The sequence below is a fragment of the Podarcis bocagei genome (assembly GCF_964188305.1).
Source record: "Podarcis bocagei genome assembly, chromosome: 6".
Classification (NCBI taxonomy): Eukaryota; Metazoa; Chordata; class Lepidosauria; order Squamata; family Lacertidae; genus Podarcis; species Podarcis bocagei.
In genome coordinates, this window is record NC_138130.1 from 79177347 (window position 1) to 79198931 (window position 21585).

At 40.7% G+C, this 21585-nt stretch overlaps 1 protein-coding gene across 4 annotated transcripts in view; it reads left to right on the forward strand.

Annotated features, from left to right (window-relative positions):
- Nucleotides 1-21585, forward strand: part of DCLK1 (doublecortin like kinase 1) — a 200507-nt gene that overhangs the window by 169175 nt on the left and 9747 nt on the right. For 3 of the 4 annotated variants that reach the window (XM_081197933.1, XM_081197932.1, XM_081197935.1), the window contains 5 exons: nt 5278-5411; nt 5906-5983; nt 6540-6636; nt 7978-8058; nt 9389-9502. In XM_081197933.1, coding sequence (XP_081054059.1) covers nt 5278-5411; nt 5906-5983; nt 6540-6636; nt 7978-8058; nt 9389-9502 — 504 coding nt within the window. Of the gene's footprint in view, nt 1-5277; nt 5412-5905; nt 5984-6539; nt 6637-7977; nt 8059-9388; nt 9503-20217; nt 20292-21585 lie in introns of all 4 variants that reach the window. The other variant, XM_081197934.1, reaches the window with a different exon arrangement.

Consider the following 21585-nt stretch of genomic DNA (forward strand, 5'->3'; position numbering starts at 1 on the left):
AAAATGCTCACCCTAAGAAGCATTTCAAGTCTAGCAAATATTGCACTGTCTACAGAAGATTCATGCTTTACTTGTGGAACACAAATGGTTTACTTCTATTTTAGAGATAAAGGGATTGGGCTATATGCAATATTTCAAGGATCATGCTGTTGGAGAATTGAGCTTCTGAATCTGTCAAGTAGTCCAACAAACATTGTTAATATTATTTCTAAAGACAAACCTTTGAAATGTTATGATGCTCCAGTGCTGTTCTCTCTATGACTCCAAAAGAGGTTTTTTCCTGACTTTGAATTACATGAAAAGCCACAGTGTCTTGTCTACCTTTTATGTTGTGGGTGCTATGTTTCATGCTGTTTAATCATTTGCAACTCATCTACTGCTTTGGTAGCCTTGGTACTGCCTCCAGTTGGTCCATTGTACCTCAGAACCCACACAAACAAGCCCATTTCTTATTCCCCAACCATCAGCTATGCTCTGAACTCAAGTATACCAGGCTGCAAACCAACTTCATCTTGCTTCTACCAGCTTTGTCTCTCCTCTACCCTCATACCAAAAGCTATGGTAGGACCTTCCTGCAAACTAGAACCCTTTGGTGAGGAGACCTGAGAAAAGTATTGCTGCTTCTATAGAATCTGTGAGTTGTATCCAGTTGTGTCCCAGTCTGCTGATCTTTGATCCAGCAGAGTCTTCTTCAGGAGAAAGGGAGAATTGCCAGGGTTTGCTGTTTCACCCTTCCCTTTGAAGCCCCTTGCACCCACCCACTCCAATCTGCTCTAGGCTTCTGTGAGTTGTTTGGAGGTTCCTATTCCCTTCACAGAGTTTCAGTTGCCAAAGTTTGCCACAAAGAGGGATTGATTTCTAAACCACTCTGAGAACTCTAGCTCTGGGAGAGGAATAGGAGTTCACAGCACATTAAAAGTACAGTGTGACAATTATCTTTTGTATAATTTTGCTGCCTCTGCCTTTCTTGTTTACCTGGGCTAATAGGAAAGTGTGTTACTGTTTAGGAAAGAGGCTGAGAGCCAAATCAAATGTGTGGGTGGCAGATCTTTATGCACAGCTCTGTCCTGATTGTGTAGGGCCCAGCATAATAGTGTTGGGTCCAACGTTAACAACAAATGGAACCCAACCATCCACTCACCCTGCTAGCCTGTTCCTTGTGAATAATTGCAGTTAGGCTCAGTTGCACTGTGGAACTAATATTTCTCTCTCTCTCTCTCTCTCTCTCTCTCTCTCTCACACACACACACACACACACACACACACACACACCACTTTTCAACAATGCAGTGTATTCTTCGCCATATCGAAGTCTGAATGTTAGTATTGGTGCACTGCTGTGTATGTAAGCTAGTGCAATCACATGTCAAGATTCATTAGACTCTTGTTTCTGAGAATGCCAGAGATGGTCTCATGGGGAAACGCTTACAATGCTTTTGTATTCAAACTTTTCTCAAGTTTGACAGCAGTAGACTGAAGTTCTCCCTCACCCTCTTGGTTGTTTTCCCTCTTAAAATAGCATTGACTGACCTACCACGAGCAATTATGCTGGGTATTTTTTTTATAACCATGTTTTCGTGTATTTTGCAGTCCAGAGCACTCACAATAGTCCTGTGCTATTGTGCACATTCCACACTGATTACTAGTCAATACATTTTCCTACTAAGACAATTGCACTCAAAGGACATGTCTGTGTATGTTGCTTCCATCAGTTTAAACTGCACAAAAGCACATGGGAGTTTGTTGAGATGTGATTATTTCTAAGCAGCTATCACTGGCAAGATTGCCTTTGCAGCTTCAAGATGCCTGGGGCATATTGTTCTTAGTATTGCATACCAAATGCTAGTATGCTTTTTTTGCACTAACTGAATTGTGCTATCCAGATGCAATATGGATACTAGCTAAAATAATATCCGTGGCCACACGCTAGTCCTAAGCACATTGCATAGAAATTGGGTACACTGATTTAAGACTTAACTTCCATAGAAGTTCTCTTAGGATCACACATTTAGATATCTATATCTAGATATAGGACTAGTTCACACATATGTCCATGAAATCTCATCCCAAGCCTTTACTTCATACAAAAAATGTGTACTATATTAATAGTAACACCTTGATCTTTGGCCTGGCGGTGTGTCCCCTCCCATTTCACTGAATTGGGGTAGGTACCAAACATGGGCAAAATGGTTGGCAAAATTGTTAATCATAGAATCATAGAGTTTGAAGAGACCACAAGGGCCATCGAGTCCAACCCCCGCCAAGCAGGAAACACCTGTTGGCTGCGCGTTCTGTCCTTGGCACCCATCAGTTTGGCTTAGATGAAGCTAAGCTGTTTTTCTGACTGGGTTTTGGGGGAAATAGCTTAATCTGAGCTAATCCACACCAGTTCGGTCCTATTGCAATTGACAGAATAAACACCCCAAGATGGTATTGCTTCTCAAACATTGCTCTCACACTCTCCAGCTTGTTGCTTTCTATCTAGATCACATCACTCCCCAAATCTCTAGTTTAAACTCTGCCTTTTCTGCTTAGGAAGGTGGCATCACCCATTTAACATCTTGGACTGAGCCCCTTAATCCTTCTTAATAACAAATTACCTAGGTTATCACCTCACCAGGAGGCTAGCCTGGCCTTTAAAGGTAAAGGGACCCCTGACCATTAGGTCCAGTCGTGACCGACTCTGGGGTTGTGGCGCTCATCTTGCTTTATTGGCCAAGGGAGCCGGCGTACATGTGGCCAGCATGATTAAGCTGCTTCTGGCGAACCAGAGCAGCGCACGGAAATGCTGTTTACCTTCCCACTGGAGTGGTACCTATTTATCTACTTGCACTTTGAGGTGCTTTCGAACTGCTAGGTTGACAGGAGCAGGGACCGAGCAATGGGAGCTCACCCCATCGCGGGAATTCGAACCACTGACCTTCTGATCGGCAAGCCATAGGCTCTGTGGTTTAACCCACAGCGCCACCCGCATCCCGTTTAGCCTATTCTAACACTTGGTGGATCCAGGGGTTAGAAGGGTCTGGCACCCATCTTAACACCCCAAAATCATAACAACATAATGCCTGAACATCTTGCTCGCGCATAATATGGATGATTTTGATTTGGATGAAGGCAGAGGTTGACACATGTGGGTGAAAAAGGGTTACTAAATTATGGCCACACCTCTTTTGCTGATTTTACCATGCATGGTATTCATATCCCATTCCAATACATGTGCTATTAATCAACTGGCTCTTTTACCATTTTAGCAAGCCAAGCTAAAAGCCTTAGTCATATGAAAAGGCTGCAATACTTCACCTCTGCATTCCCTTCATCTGGAAGGCATGCCTTTTCCATTTTAATTGGAGCATTTTTTCATAATTGCTCCTATTTAACATGATTATTTTGTCAAATCATGGGATAGCTTTATAGCCATATAATAAGCCCAGGAGAACAACTTCTCTGACTGTTGCCATCTGCAGTGATCACAAGAGCAGCTTAGGAAATATGGACAGTCTTTAGAGTAATGGGATACATATGGTAGCACACAATTATGTGTGGCTGGATTCAATTAGTGTTGTACAATTACACAGTTTTATTGCTTAGTTAAAACAGTGAAAGCACTACATAGTGGGTAATTTGCACTAATCCACATCTCTTTAATTGCCCTTCAGGGCTTAAAGGAAAATAGAACTTGTAAAGAGCTTACTTTCTTAGTAAGATGAGCTTTAAATGATCATCTACATTCTTTGCTCTTCGCAGGGCAGACAATTAAAATATTACCGCTTTACATTGAAGCCTTATTTTTGTCTTTAATCTTACTTACCAGGGCAGAGGGAGCATGTCCCCATGCCCACCGCTTGTTTACTTGTTTTCAGAAATGGACTGAAGGGTTGGGTTTTAAAAAAGAAAATAAACCCTTACTTGTAAAAAAGCTCCAGGGAGAACTTATGTATATATATTAAAAAATGCATCTCTGGATTTTTTTTTAGTTAAAAAAATCCTGGTGAAATGATAAATTGGTTCTTTTAATAGACATTCAACAAACTTAATGTTTTAAGTGCCTGAACACTTTCAAAATAACTTCCCCTGCCCTGCCCCACACTAGAAACAATGAAAAAATATGCCTGGAGTTGTTTATTAAAAATAAATGTTGTATTCTGCCTAGTGTAAATTCAGACACTGAGGTAGCTCTGCATTCTATGTCCTAGTCACAAAGTCTTTACAAAACCTAGTGCACAATCCCTAATTAAAAATGTCACTGAAAAATAATTTATTGCTGCCACTTCAGCAAACACTTTCTTAAAGATTCATAAACCAGATGTGCCTAGCAACTCGCATTTTTAATAATAGAGCAATTCCATTTTTAAATATCCTCCTTCCCTACCCATATTCATTCTGGCTTTGTCACAGCCAGTGTGTGCTGAAAATTTCTGTTTGCTGCTCCTTTTCGAAGACAAAATTCCGGTTTCATGAGCTCACTGAAACCCAATTGAAGGGGGGGGAATAGGCCTCTGAATGCAAAACATATTCTCAAAATATGTGTTTGATGCTACGGTGTGTTTCTATTGCCGTGCAATTTACGTGTAGTTTGCATTTCTCTTGCAATCGGCTTTGGTGGCTGCCTAGCTCACAATTTAAAGGGTAAAGAAGTGTTGTAGAGAATCTGAGATAGGAGGCAATTTTATTAATAAAAACAAATTCCCTCTGTGGTCAATGGCCACTGAAATGTAGAATAATGGATCTGGAGGTGCCTAAAGTCCAATACTCAGCCAAAAGCAGATATCCTTAAGTAGTAGGGAGAAACCTGCTTGGCCTATACTTCATTCTCAGCCATGGACAATTTCTGATAGAAAAGTGATGACCAAGCTGGAAGTGACCTTCAAAGATCCTTCTGCCTCATAGAGTGAACTAAACTATCCTATCTGCTCTTATTAAATTAATTTTAATTATGAATACTGGAGGACTATACCACCTGCAAGGCAATAGATTGTCTCTATAGGAACTCCAGCAACCTGTCTTACATCCCTACAGTAAGGATACTGTGCTGTTTGTTCAGTTTAAAGCTTCTGGCTACTGTTTCATGTTTATTAAGTGCAAGCTAAGTTCACTCCAACCCCTTTATCACTCTATGTTCACCTCTGGCTCTAGCCTCCCCACATCTGCTGTGTTCAGGCATGCTTGGGGATGGGGGCCTTCACTGCCACAAGCACAATGGAATAGAAGATTGACTGTTAAGGGAAAGGGAGATTCCTGCTAGAGGGAACACACTAAATCAGAAGACTGTTTGTTTAGGTTTATGAGCACCAAGATGGAAGCAAGTCACTGAAGCTGGGAGATTTTGGACTGGCCACTATCGTTGACGGACCTCTTTACACCGTCTGTGGGACACCTACTTATGTAGCTCCAGAAATCATTGCAGAAACTGGGTAAGATGGTTTGTAACACATTTGGTATGAACAATTAAATGTATTAGTAATTTGTAAATTAAATCTTGAGAAGAACATCTTGACAAGATTAGGTCCAAGGCAACAATCAAACATTTATGAAGTTTCTAAGGTAGTATTAATGATAGTTGCTGCTTACTGCTGTTTACAATCTCTCTTCCTTCATTTTATATCCTGTTTCAGTTAGTGCCTGGTGTGCAGAGCGACTGTCATCTAGTGAAAAAGATCCATATTCTTCTCATGAATAGTGGATGTCCATTTGAATATAAATCACACTGTATTTGAATTTTAATATTTTAGATTTAATTCTTGCACTTCACTTTCTAAAATGCCATGTAAAATATAGCTATTACCAAGACAACGGCGTGTAATTTAATGATGGTCTTTGCCATGGTATCATTTTCTCTTTGCTTTTATTTTGCACTATTGATCACACATTCTTTATAATATTAATCATAATCTCTTGTCACTTGTAGATATGGCCTGAAGGTGGACATCTGGGCAGCTGGTGTGATTACTTACATCCTGCTGTGTGGTTTTCCTCCATTCCGTGGGTATGGGCAATGTTGTTCTATTCCCCTTTTAACAATGCACTTCTGTGCTATTGGAAACCCAATTGTTTTTTCTCTCCGAGTATAATGCTCATTGCTCTCCCCATCCTTCTCCTCCCCTGCTGTGTGAGGCAATGTAATTTACCTAAACAGTATCATGATAGGTGAGATGATGATATCATAGGTTTATTTTTATTTATGCAATTCATTGCTGGTAAAAAACAAACAAGATAAAAATGATGTTCTTCCCAGAATTTAAATATTATGCTGTGCCCTTTTAGAATGGTATAAAATGTATATCAAATATATGTTTACTAAAAGTAGAAGTGCAGAGCCTTGCAATTTTCAGATATAGTCTGATGAATTAACAAAGGCAACTGTTTCTTAGGAGCTTTCTTTCTTTCACATTTTGAATACATGCTGTTTGGTAGACTCTGCAAAATGGGAGAAACACATTTTTCCTCAAGCACTGGGCTTTAAGAGCAGAGTCTTGCTGTTTCATGTATTTATCTTTTTCCATGTGGTGGAAACTTAACACTTTTGTTTCCTTACCGTGTAGAAGTGGAGAAGATCAGGAGGTTCTTTTTGATCAGATTTTGATGGGACAAGTAGACTTTCCATCTCCCTACTGGGATAATGTTTCTGACTCTGCAAAGGTAAATTGTGCTGCTTTGCTTTTTTTATATCTTACTGACAGCCTTCTTTACAAGCCTTCTCAAGGAGCCTATTGTAAAGTTTCAACTGGTGCAGATCAAAAAGTTTTAACTAGTCCAGATGAAGATGCTAACCCAATGTGCTGCAGAAAGGAATGAAAAATAAAACTGCCGATATCAATATGCTGTTTTGCGTGTTCAGACCCAGAGACCTCCCCCCTAAATAAATTCACACATGACACAAATTTTAGTTTTGGTTTTTGGCAGAATTTAGGCCACAACTTTATTGATTACAGAAGGTGAGTGGTTGCATAGGCTCTGGTTCGACTAGTTCCCTGCACTCTTGCAGGCAGCGCTGACCCAGGGCACCAGCATAGGTCAGCTAAGGGTGAACACCTGAGAAGGTGAAAAGCCGGGTACAGACACTGTTCACCACCCAGATGCCCCCCTGGACTCAGGCACAGCCACAACCCCCTCTCAGGGGTTGACCAAACAATCGAGTCCCTGGATTCCTTTAATGGAATACCCTTCACATAGGGATGGCGAGAGCATTCTCCCATCCCTATCACCTGAACCAGAGCCTATCCGCAACTTACAAGTTGTGACGATTTGCTACGCGGCAGGCGAAACCCAAATGGCAACAGCCAATCAGCCAAGTGGGGGAAATTCCTGCCGTGCCCCTGTCCCAACGACAGACGACACACGACAGCAAAGCAAGGTCAAAGCACAATGCTCTAAAAATAGGGAGAGGTGGGCGGGTGTTCCGAATGCATGAGCCGAAAGAGGAAGCTCTGGGTCACATGCATGGGTATATATAGGTCCTGCAATCCATTTGGACTGCATTCCATTGGTCAAACTGAACCCAGCATCGAGGGACCTACCAATCAGGTGTTGTGGCTGACCAATCAAACCCACCCACAACACAGGGGGTCAGTCTCCAGGTCTCACCGCAACACGTGCCCTCTTTTAGGGAGGACACAATATACAAATCTATGGTGCGGCCGCATTTGGAATACTGTGTACACCTCACCTCAAAAAGGGTATCGTAGACTTGGAAAACATTCAGAAAAGGCCAACCAAAATGATTGAGGGAAAAGACTGACTCCCCTATGAAGAAAGGTTTCAGTATTTGCAATGTTTTAGTTTAGAGAAAAGGCACGTGAGAGGTAACATAATAGTAGTTTATAGCATTATGCATGGCATGGAGAAAATTTCCTCCCCTGTCTCCTAGCATTAGAACCCAAGCACACCCAACAAAGCTGAATATTGAAATATATAGGACAGGTAAAAGGAGTGCTTCTTCATACAGCATATAGTTAAACTATGGAACTTTCCATTTCACAGGAACTTATTACTATGATGCTACAGGTAGAGATTGACCAGCGATTTTCGGCTTTGCAAGTCCTTGAACACCCATGGGTTAATGTAAGTAAATCTAAAGGCTAACAGCTTTATTTTAACATTGCTATCTTTTTTTTTTAAAAAAAATATCATTTGCTTGTGAAGTCTTTTGAATTGCTGTTTTAGAAATATGACACATGCCACAAGTAGCTGCCAACCTAGCAGTTCGAAAGCACACCAGTGCAAGTAGATAAATAGGTACCGCTGCGGCAGGAAGGTAAACGGTGTTTCTATGCCCTCTGGTTTCCGTCACGGTGTTCTGTTGTGCCAGGAGCGGTTTAGTCATGCTGGCTACATAACGCGGAAAGCTGTCTGTGGACAAACGCCAGCTCCCTCGGCCTGAAAGCGAGAAGTGTGCTGCAACCCCATTGTCGCCTTTGACTAGACTTAACCATCCAGGGGCCCTTTACCTTTTACTTTAGACCTAGGGTTTTATACAACAAAGTTGCCCCGTTAGCACAAAGACCTCCCCTCCCTCTTTCCCCCCTTGCCCCCCCAAACCATTCCCCCCCCCAAAAAAGCTAGAGATGTGCTTTATGACCCTTAACCAGTTCAGTACATCAGTACGCTATTGTTTAGCATAGGACACACACACACTTCTTCGGATTACAAAACAGGATGTTACTCCTATGTTGCAGAGATACTGGCGCAAAGCTTTAAGTATCAAGATGCTGGTCAGTTGTTGATGTACATATGTCCAAAATACCTGAAAGAGTGGGGCAAATCTATTTTAAAGGGCTTTTTTTAAGACTTCAGCCATTATTTATGAGAATATGAGTCTATGTTTCATACAGCACATTGAGGGGGAAGGATGAATATTACTGACTTGTGGATGACCAAAAAAATACAACCCATTTGTAAGAGTGACTGTGGCAATCCACCATGAGCAATCTGTCTTTGTATCCTGTTTATTAATTACACATACCCTGAAATTATTCTTTTTGGGGGATTCTCCAGAACTATTTTAATAGCGCATGGAAGTACCCAGCAAGTTGGTCTTTTAAGGCCTTATTCCTAAGGCAACTCTAGTCTATGTAGGCTGTTACTGTGTCAACTTCAGGCATGTTGAATTAGCCAACTGGGTAATTCATGAATACAGTACAAAACTAGAATGGTGTAACAATTGGCAACCTTCAGCACATAACTTCATGATATTAGAAAGTTAGTCAGCTGCCTCCAAGCACTTTTAGATCTTGTAAATTGCAGGTTCCCAAATAAAACAGTTAAAACTAATAGGTCCTAATAATTAATATATTGTTAAAAACAATATGGTAGTGGTCTAGAAAATGTCTCCTGAATTGTCCTTCAACTCCTTGAAGATCATAATTCACAAATGCTTCTTTTTGCTTTGCAGGATGATGGCCTTCCAGAGAATGAGCATCAGTTGTCTGTAGCTGGAAAGATCAAAAAGCATTTCAACACAGGCCCCAAACCCAACAGCACAGCTGCTGGAGTTTCCGTTATAGCAGTAAGCATCTGCAATACAATGCTTAACTTTTCTCCCTCAGCGTCTGTATATTGGGTCTGTGAGGAGGAGATGGCACCCAAAACTCAGCAGATAGTTATGCCTTTAATGCAGTATAAAACAAAGCTTCAATTATCCCATCTTCTTCCAATTTCTTCATCTTGAGACCCATATCATCACCCAAGGATATTAGGCAGCACACACTATCCTATATATTTCTGAAAATCAATCCCTTAATGGAGAAAATCCAATGTGCATTCACAAATGTGGCATTTAAGCTTGTGATCATTTACTTTAAAATTGTTTAATGGATTGGACTGTTATAATACTTACCTGTAGCAAGAGCAAAAAAACCCCGATTCGAAGCAGGAATTCCTTACACCAAGCACATAGAAATCATTAAGTGTCAAGAAATACAACTGCTTCTGGAGTAGCAATTTTTGCCTACACCAACTGGCACTGAAATACTGCACGGATTAGCAATATGCAGCCCACTGCATTGGCTCCTAATGCCCTACATGCCGTGTCATGTATACAGCTGATCCATGGAGCATTCTATGTGCATGAATGGCAGCCGTGCAATGTCCCCACCCCCACAACTCAAGATACTGATAGTGGAATGCCTAATATGGTCTTAGGACTAGGCCCTAATTTTTCCATCACAGTCTGATAGAATTATAGGAGCATTTTAATAACCTAAACGAATCTCTCATTTTTTTAAAGACACCCAAGAGAAGAAACTTCCATTTTCATTATAAGATACAAATCTATGTGCCCATAGATTTTATTCAGTGTACATATCACTCTTTGGACACAAGCTGGCTAGCTGCTTCCCCCCAGACAGGAATCAAACTGGCTGGAGATTTAAACAGAACTCCATACAAGCACATGGTTTTTTGTTTTGGTTTTTTGCAATTCTCTGCAGAAGCCCTGTTAAAATCTCAGTTGCACATAATAGCACAGTTGAAAATGTACCAGGCTTCCTCGCTTCCTCTTCTTCCAACCATAAATACAGAAAGGCCAACAGTAGCTAACCGGGTTATCATTTATCCATTTCCCACAAACATGCACAAAAGTCATTGGGTTTCCCTAAATTAATATCACTGAGCAGTCACTGGGTTTGTTTGTTTTTTAACATGCCCATCTTCTTTCTTTATGTCTGCTTGTGCTTTTTAAGCTTCCTTTCATAAATGTGCCTACTAATCATGCTCCAGAAAGAGCCATCAGAATGATGCATCGAACATAATAACCATTGACCATACCAGATTAATTGGCATTTGTTCCCAGCTTGGATAAAGTGCAGGTGGAGCCCCTTTTCGTGTAGCTCTCCCACTTTCACGGTTTTGGGGAGGTTTTTTTGGCTTGGCCCTTTTGGGGTGGATTTTAAGTCGGCATGAATTAAATTCAGCTCGTTTGGCTCAGCCCATCTTTTCTGGATGCTTGCTCCAGAGTTATTTGGTTTTGCAAGTGTTTGTCCCTCTCCCCTCATCGTCTCCCACCCCACCAATGATTTTATTTCTTTAGCTGTTAAAATTGAATAAATAATCCCTGCCTCAAAAATGGAAGGTAATCTTTCCCTCATGCTTTCCTTAGGTTTGGTCACTGTTTTTATTCATCTCATTGGCAAAAAATACAGTCAGCATTTGCTTTTTTTAAATGTTCCATTAAAACCAAAGTGACAGTAGCTGTTTCCCACAACTAAAACATCCCATTATGTGCATTCGTCATATGAAATATCAGGTATGTTCTCAACTGCCCAGCTGAAAACCTTTTCAATTGGGCTGCCAGCACGCTTGTCCATGAGAAGCACTTTCTCAGGTCCTCTACACGAGGGATTTCATAGCTTTTCAAAAGCTCTTTCAAAATGCTTTGCCAGCTCCTTTTTCACCCATCCTTCGCCGCCTTTATTATGCTTATGTTTATTTTTTGTTTAATTTGCACCAATTGCACTGGAAACTGATTGCTTTAAGTAGTTTTGATATTTTAATTGAGGAAAGACACTGCAATGCAGCTTCTCACCGAAAACCGAAAATGGCATAGAAATAGAATGACATGCGGATCTTTGTTTTGGTTTTTAGCACTATATTATTTGAATATTGGCACCCTGTCTGTTTAGTACTGGAGATTGGCGTTTTCCTGCTAGTAATTCACCACTGTGATTTATCATGAATGTGCACACAAGCCCTGCCACTTCATCTAACTTTTCCAAAAACGCAGAGAACAAATTTTCACCATGCATATATAAATGTGTGCTTGTTTGCTTCTTTAAAAATATTTATGATCCCCCTGTAATAGTAGACCTCTAAAGAATTTGCAACAAAATAAAATACGGAATAACACACACCATAAATAAAACAGTAGAGTGTTAAAAGTGACGTGGTGCAATCAACATTCCAGAAATGCTTGCAGAAATAAGAAAGGTTTTCACAGCACACTGTGTGCTTTGCCTCTTCTGGCAAGGTATTTCATAATATAGGGGGTCCTTCATGGAATGCTCTCTTCTGAATATAGAGAGATTTGATTTCTGTGGTGTGAGGCACCTCTAAAAGCTAACGGGCAAGATAATGCTAATAAACCCACATGTTCCAGTGCACAGTCTCAGCAGCAATAAAATCAGAGTTGCCTGCAACTCAAAAGTTAGTCCCATTGAGGTCACCTTTCCTCCTAGGAAACTAAGTGCTGGTATGCTGCCTAAATCCAGTTTTTGTAAGGCCAGCTGCTCAAATTAAAATGCAGTGGCATTTTAATTGATTTAAAGCCTAAGATAGCATTTGGTATAATTTGATTTGATTGATTTAAAGCCTAAGATAGCATTTGGTATAATTCTTAACTTAGATACTCTACAAGTGCCAGAATTTAGTGTTAAGAAATCTTAAGTTAATTGACTCCCTTTTTTGTTAAAATAGTTTGAACGTACAGTAAACATGAGTGGATGAATACATCATGCAAATGCTTACAAGGTTTGTGTACGTGTGTGTCCAATTTAGCCTTACAGGCATTGGCTTCAAGGAAGCATACAGGAAGTGGTGATATCCCAGACTTAGATGGCTTTTAAATGGGGAAACCAGGAAGGTTTGTGAAGCTCAGTAGCAACTGAATATGATTACAGGGAAGGGCTGTAGCTTACATTGGATCATCCTTGTGCACTGGATGCATATGTAGCACAGAACCCACCTCTGTTCTTATTGAAAGGAGGGCTCCTCTTGAAGCCAGTTGAGGCTGGTCCAGCCATTTTCTTCTTATCATGCAGTTGAGAGTGTGGCCCAGGCTGTTGGATTCAAGGGTTGCCCTTGGAGAGCTCGGCAAGGAGGCAGGTGATGGAGACAAAACTAGAATTAGTAGGACTTGATATTGGCTTTGGCACCTCCTACTGTTGGTCTTCCTGTCTTCAACCCTATCAGTCCCAATGGGCATCAGCCAGCACTGCTTGAAGTGAACCAGAATGAATAAGCTAGAAGTGAACAGGTGTTCACAATGAAGGATATTAATTACAGTGTTTAAATCTGCCTTTCCTTGTAGCTTTAGTAAAGACACATTTTGATCATGCCTCTCAATTCCCCCTCAAAGAACAAGAAGCATTTTGCCCAGTGAGGGTTACTCATTGAAAATGAAAGGTAATTGACATTTCTTGCAAAGTGGTAATAGTCACGTATCTCTTGTACCCATACGCCAGGGTTAATGAACCAGGGAGCATCCAGATGTAACTGGATTACAACTCCCATCACCCCTGATCAATGGCTGGGGCTGGTGGGAGTTGGAGTCCGGCAAACTCTGAAGGACCACAGGTTCCCAATCTTTACCATTTGCCATTTGAAACGTTGAAAGAAAAAAAGGGCGATGAACTCTGATGATAACTTGTGGTGTTAATATGTAGGGCACTTAGCTTTTTCGTGCAAATAAATGTTTGGTATCAGTGGTAGTTTTGCAATGCATTTTTAAATGATGCTGCACTTTTTTCTGCTTCTGTAAGTTGTGTTGAATTGGTTTTACTGTAGTGTTTTCCTAATTTGGTGTGTTGTAGCCAGCCCTGGGGTCATATGATGAAGCTCTGGTTAGAAAATCTCCTATAAATGAAATATGTTGCCAGATAGTGTCTTTCAGACCTGAGAAGTATGGATTTTATACAAGAGGCCTGCAGCCATGGCAGTGCTAATCTTTTGTTATTGATAGCTTTACATAAAACAAACATATAGTATTCTCTCTGCGGGTTGTAGTTGTGATTTTACAGCTACACAAGAGAGTAAGCTATGTCAATGAATGCTCCTTTCTTCTCTATGTTGTTTACCCTCCTAAGCCTGAAAAATGCTTTTAAAAATACAAGTAATTGCTTCAGGACTATAAATAGGCTTTCTATCAACTTGTCACTGTTTTCTTTGAGTGTTTCAAACTAGTGGCTTCACTGCTGCCTGCCAGAGTCTCCGTTCACTGAGGAGAGCCGACAATTATGGCTTAACTGAATACAGATGTCTTGAAGAAGTTGTGGTAAAATGGTGTTGCCCCACAGATTTGACTAGCAACACTTTTCCATTTGCAAATTAATACACACCAAGTGATTTTTAATTTTTAAATAGATAATCACACAATTTAATGTACTGGCCAAGTATAATTCAATTTGAGTTAAAGTTATGAGTGCTAACATGTTGAGTCATGTGTGTTTGTGTGGAGACACAATTGTGTGTGTGTGTGTTGTCATCCTTGAGTAAGCAGAAGAAAATAGGCTAATGATAACATTCTGCTTAGTTTAACGAAGCTCCTAGGTTTAGCCGTGGAAGCAAATCTCAGCTTGAGGTTTGCAGGAGGCATATAGCGGTGCTGAGGGAGAAAGGTGAAAGTAGGATGAAAAAAATGGCATCCTGCCTGGAAAATTACTCTGATTGCAAACTGATTCAGTAAAATTGGAAGTATGAGGGGATTAGGGCTTCAAATGTATTACCAGGAACACCAAATAAAATGTAAATGCCATTTTGACAGTGGCTAATTGGAAAGGCCGAACTCTCTGCAGAGCATGAGCTGCAAACTGCATGAATTTGTCTTTCCATACTTAAGTTGCATCATGCTACTATGAACCACCCCTCTCAAAAAAAACCCCTGCTGTTTGACTAAGACTGCAATCCTTAGTCAAACAACAGGTTTTTGCCAGTGTGGTGTAGTGGTTAAGAGCGGTAGACTTGTAATCTGGTGAACCAGGTTCGCGTCTCCGCTCCTCCACACGCAGCTGCTGGGTGACCTTGGGCTAGTCACACTTCTCTGAAGTATCTCAGCCCCACTCACCTCACAGAGTGTTTGTTGTGGGGGAGGAAGGGAAAGGAGATTGTTAGCCGCTTTAAGACTCCTTCAGGTAGTGATAAAGCAGGATATCAAATCCAAACTCCTCTTCCTCTTCCTATGTACACTTATTTGAACTTGGGGGTATTTCCTTCTCAGTAAAGATACACAAGCTTGCTCCATAGGACCTACTACATTAGACATATTTAAATCCCATTGCAAAAGCCCCTGGTGGAAAAACTGAGGAAGTTCTGCGAGTTCTAGGCCCAGAGATGCCAAGAATTGGAAGCCCTAGGAACCATACCTTGTACTTCAGCTAGCCACAAATTTCCAGCCTGACCTGAAATGATTAGAGGATTAGGGAAAGCCAATGGACAGGGTGGGCCTAGTCACCTCCAGGAGCCTCCTCAGAGAACCCTTCAACCTGTTTCCACATGTGGTGGCTCGCCACACAAGGCAACAGTGCAAAGATCCAAGAATTCTTAGTCCATGTCGTTCAGCATCCTCTTCTCACTGTGGTCAACCAGAAGCCCATGGGAAGCCCACAAGCAGAACCTAAGGGCAAACAGCTGTGATTTCTAGCACTGATATTGAGAGAACTGCCACCTCTGATGGGCAGTGCATATCTATCATGGGTAGTAGCCAATGATTGACTTATGCTCCATGGTTTAAAGCTATCCAAGTTGATGCCTATCACTGGCTCTTGTGAGAGTTCTGTGTGGCTTGAGGCAAGTATGTTTAGGAGAAGGCTCGGATGCTATAGAATTGTAGAGTTGGAAGGGACCCTGCAATGCAGGAATCCTAGCTAAAGCATCAATGGCAGATGGCCATCCAACCTCTGCTTCAAAACCTCCAAGGAAGGAGAGCACCACCTTCCAAGGGAGTCCATTCCACTGTCAGAGAGCTTCTGCTCTCAGAAAGTTATTCCTGTTGTTTAATTGGACTCTCCTTTCTTGTACTTGAAGCCATTGGTTTGGGTCCTAGCCAGTGTGGTGTAGTGGTTAAGAGTGGCAGTCTTGTAATCTGGGGAACTGGGTTCACGTCTCCGCTCCTCCACATGCAGCTGCTGGGTGACCTTGGACTAGTCACACTTCTTTGAAGTCTCTCAGCCCCACTCCCCTCACAGAGTGTTTGTTGTGGGGGAGGAAGGGAAAGGAGAATGTTAGCCGCTTTGAGACTCCTTAAAGGGAGTGAAAGGCGGAATATCAAATCCAAACTCTTCTTCTTCTAGCCTCCAGAGCAGGAGAAAACAAGCTTGTTCCCTCTTCCATGTGAAGGCCTTGAGATATTTGAAGACAGCTATCATCTCTCTTTTCAAAGCTAAACATACCCAGCTCCATCAACCGTTCCGCATAAGGCTTGGTTTTCAGACCCTTAATCATCCTGGTTGCCCTCCTTTGCGCATGTTCCATCTTGTTAACATCCTTCTTAAATTGTGAACACAGTACTCCAGGTGTGGTCTGACCAAGGGAGAGTAGAGTGGTTCTATTGCTATTCCTTCCCTTGACTGTGACACTATACTTCTGTTGATGCAGCCTAGAAGAGCATTAGCTTGTTTTGCTGCTGTGTCACCTTCTTCTCTCATCTTAAGCTATGAGTCAGTCTTAAAATATACCATTGCAGAAACAACTTAGTAGCTTCAGTAAAGGTTCTTGTGTTTAAGTGAGGCATGTCTGCAGCGTTAATGAGTTGTTAGTGCAGCTGTCGGCAAGTGAAGAATTTTTAGTGGACTAATTATTTGTCTTTTAACTGATTAATTCATCACATTTAAATGGTTTACATGTTACAGAAACCTCAAAGGTTGCTCTCTTTCTTTCTTTTCTGAGATATTGTAGCCCAAAGTGACATACAATGTTACAAGCAAGGACTAAGACTCATTCATTCTTGGAAAGAAAGGCTACCTTTAATATTTCTTTCCTATTGCCAAAACCAACATGGTCTCCAAAATGAGCACACACACACCCTGAGCCCCTGCTGATTTAAATTAACCCTCTCTAGTTAATTAGCCAAACAAGCTGGAGTTGATTAATTCACCCATTAAAGCTTACAATCCTTCATTCTCAAAATGAAATCAATGTGTTTCAAGAACCATTTATTTTGGAGCTTTCTAGCATGTACATCAGCCTGCAGGCACTTAAGCCAGTGCACACATGAAAGCCAACCTCAGGAGTCCACACAGTCCATTCCAGCTAGGAATAGGGGAAGAATCTGACTCGGTTTACATTTAAAGCTGAATCAAGCATATCCACGTATTCTATGAAAAACAATGTGAGAACCAAAACAGAGCCATCCTACCCAGACTTTGCAATCTGGTTATCCAGCCAAAGAATGTTTCCAAAAAAATGCATGAATAGGGAGAAAGTGTGGATAAAAATGAATATATTAGTGAAAATAATGTCCAAGCATGCATTATATTAGGAGAAATTGCTTGCGCAAAGTGTACATTAGTCAAAAGAGCAGACAAAAATGTGTTTATTAGAACTCTGCACTGAAATGTTGAAGTATTTTCCTGAGAACTGCAGAAATGAAACTGCAGCTTCCACCTCTATTCCCCAAAAAACAATCCCATCTAGAGAATTGTGCAGAGAATGATTTTGTGCATATTAGTGATGGGCAAAGAGTACAAGCCTTTACCCTGATAATCAGGGCAAAGAGTACAAGCCTTTACCCTGATAATCGGGGGGGGGGGGGGCTTTGAGTGTTTCTTTTCACCACCCAAAAATTGCTAAATAGCCCACTGCCTGCGATGACCTCTGCAAAAGGTGGGGGACCCTCATTTTTCTGATTAGGTTGATGCCATATGTGGTGGGTGGCTCCCTACTCCTACTAGGACATAAGTAAAGCTATGCTGACAGCATCATGTGTTGCCAGGATTCACGAGGGCATGGTCACCAATGACAAAAGGCACTGTCAGCCTAGTTTTACAAACTTCTATCAGAGGAGGAGCCAAGGATCACCCCACCCCACCCCAGTTTTCAAGAGATTAGATCTTCCCCCTTCCCCAACTCAAGCTATAATTAATAAATTTATTATTATTATTATTATTATTATTATTATTATTATTATTATTATTATTATTATTATTATTTTACCCTTGGGGTAAAGTGCAAGCAGAATTGAGAGACTGGCCCTAGCAGGCTGCTTGCAAGAACTTAAGCAGTTGTGTCTGCTTGGTGGGGAACCCCACTTGGGACTCTCACCTCATATTTAGTGCAGATACTTTCTGCTTTTGATTTTCATCAGGGTTTGGCAGGGCGTCCCAAACTCTTCAGTGCTTTGGACATTGGCTTCCTGCTTCTTTCTAGAGTGTTGACTCCACTTCCTTTGTCTTTATGGCAGGGAGACAAGGCAGAGAACCCCACACGTTCCTTTTATCTTTGCCGTCCTCTTCATTTTTCATGGCTTCTTCTGAGGCCTGCAAGTAATCTTGGAAGGTTGAACCCTCTTACCAGCTTTACCCAGGTGCACTCCCTCCAAGGTGATTACTTGAGAGCAAGTTGATCATTTGGCAGCTTGAAACAGCCTTCGGCAACCAGTCGGGCTCATGGATATTGTAGTCCAAAACGCCTGGAAGTTTCCAGACGAGCAAAGGTTGGCTTAGAAATCCCACCCAATGTCTCTAATTGTGGATGGATCTGCAGGACTTCCTTGTATTTCCAGCTGTTCACTGGCCATTTGCCTTAAATTTCTCTGTGCAAATATATTTCCATGGGTTCAGCTGAGAGAGATAAAATGGGGGGAGGGGGGAATAGAGGCAGCTTGTAGGTTTACCACTCATTAGAAGCTGGGGTCAGCATGAAGAATAAGCTGTTATTTAGGTGTCACTCCTCAAATATTACTTGGTTTTCAGCTTTCCTCCAGGTCCTATTTGCAATCTGTTCCTTTAGCCTATTTTGTTTAAAGTAACAGCAGTACTGTATTTAGCAAATAGAGAAAAGGTGTGTGTGTGTGTGAGAGAGAGAGAGAGAGAGAGAGAGAGAGAGAGGAGAGAGATGTGGTCAAATGTGTCCCCCCATTACAATAATTCAGAAATTCAAATAATAATGCAATATTTTGATTGGAAACCCCCTGGAAGGTTGGCTATTGTGTATGGCAAGTGTGTCACACAAGTGTGCCAGTAGGTGGCAATCATGGATCAGTCTAGGACGTAACACACGCATAATAAGGGCCTCATATTTTCAGCAGGAAATGTTCAATCATTTTGGATGTTTTAAAATATTTTGCATAAGACTAAGCACGGGTTAATGAAACAAAATAAACAAAGCAACATATTAATTTATGCCTTGTGTGGATTCAGAGTCAGGGTGTGTGCTTCAATAAGTAAAAATCTGGAAATGTTTCAAACTGCCTCTTGTAATATGAATTCTAAACATTCAGCATTATGTCACCACATTATACGTCTAATGAGGGAAACAAAAATAAATATACATTTAATAGATTTCCATGTAACAATTCTAGCATTATAGCATTCTCCAATATTAAACTGCACATTGTGCCTTTCTCTCTCTCTCTGAAGAACTAAAACAACATTTAATTACCTGTTAAGTAGTGACCCACCTACGTGTCAATTCGCTGTGGAAAAGTTAGAAAAATAACACCTCTATTTTTTTTGCTAACCCAGCCTCCGTACAACTGAAGAAATAAATGGAACATGTGCTTCCCCCCACCCCACCCCCTACACATGTACCAATATACTTCACCCTACAAAAATATTAAATTAAGCTTACAACTTGGATTTCAGTACAAGTTAGTAAAGATTTTACAGTGCAACCATTTATTTACTCCTTTTGCTTCATGTGTACGGTACAGGAATATACAGTTATTCAGGACTCCTGAATATCCCTTGTCTACAAGATCTTTTTTTAAAAAAAACCCAAAAACCTGACATACAAAGATTGATGGGAATGTCAAAATGTGTTTCTTTTATCTTTGCACATTTCGACAAATATGAAGAAGCATAACTTGATCACTGTGTAGTCTGGTCTCTTCTGGTGCAAGGAATGGCTACGATTTGCTATTTTTTTTTTTAATAAAAAAGCAACAACACCACACACCCTTTGCCATCAAACAGGGGGTGGGGAGAGGGATATATACGTATGTGAAACCCAAGGGGCAGCCTACTTTTGTTGCTATATAAACGGACTAATTGTCAGAAGTTGAAATAAATGCATTCTCCTATCTCACTTTAGTCTTAAGTCAGCCAGGTAGATTTTTTAGGGCTAATTTCTTTCTTTCTTTCTTTTTCTTTCTTTTATTTATTTTTTCATTTTCTTATTTTCCCATTTCCAGTGCATAGATTTTTTATTTTATTTATTTTTTAAAAGGATGTTAGAGTACTATCTTGTGAAAGTGAACATTAAATATGCACAAAGTAAGGGACAGTGTTGGTCTGGAGGTCTTAATGTTCTAGCACAATGCCGACCCACTGAGTTGCCCCGTTTTTCTCTGCTCAGCTGGACCACGGTTTTACCATCAAGAGATCAGGTTCTTTGGACTACTACCAACAACCAGGAATGTATTGGATAAGGTATGAGATGGTACAGCTCCAACAGTCAGTGTTTCCATGGCAACGTGCTGGCAGTCTCCATTAACCAGTTCCTTCAGTGGATAAACATTTTATATTTTATTTTTAATTCGTTATCCAGTCCATATGCTGCTTTTATCAGTTTCATTTTAACCTTTGATTGAGATGCCACACCCCTCATTCCCCTTCCTCACCCCATTATTCACACTGACATTGCAAGCTTTTTCTTCATTGCACATGCTCAGTATTCAAGTTATCCCTATAGTTAAAAGGACAGTGTATACAGAAAAAAATAAAATAAAATGGATATGCTCAAGCGATGTTTTCTTTCACATTTATGGTTTTAAGGCATCTACTGTCCTGTGCTCCCTTCTGTTTTAGACCCACGATATGGCAACAGGACACCAGTACCTACGTGTATAGATTTATATTCCTTTTCTCTATGAGATGTGAAATTATATACTGTCATTTTAAATCCCTCCCACCCACCCCCAACCACTACCTTTGCCTTATAGATTGAACAATGCATTGACATAACATAGTATTTAGAAGCTTTCCCCCCAGTTCAACGAAATAAAATGCATTGTATATGTGCTGGTAAGCTTGTGGTTAAAAGTATGCACATTTTGTTATACTTTTTTTTAAACAACAGATTAAAAAAAAGAGTATATTGCATGGATCCCCGTCCTCTTCGGTACTATCCTGTGATTCACAAAGTTGATAGGATTGTGATTATGTCTATGGAGAACGGGGTAGTTACTTGTGATGGGTTTTCTTTTTAAAACGTCTAATCTTGCTACAGAAACAGATGCTGTGCCTTTCCTAAATTAATCACTTCTTCATCTATCCAGCGGCTGTTTATTAGATTTTAATATTTATATTCCTCAGGTCTGCTTGTGATTTTTATTTTTTATTTTTAAGATGCAGCGGCGGATTGCCAGAGGATTGTCAAATGCATTTTACCTCAAAAGACTAGGATTTCAAAACTGTATATTACACACACACACACGTGTGTGTGTGTGTGTGTGTGTGTGTGTGTGTGTGTGTGATATTTTACCTTCATTATCATAATGGTGGCAGCAGTCATCGCAAGCATTTACAGTGCATTCAGTATCCCCCCTTTCTAGAATTTAACTAAAATGCATGGATCAAAGTACAGCAGACCGGGCCAGAAGAAATAGTTTTCTCTTGATATATATATACAGATGTTGTTTCTTAAATAATCATCAGAGTGGGTGCTTTGCAGTAGAGGAGATGCTCAGTGGTCTTCCATTCTATTGATGTAAGCCATTCCATT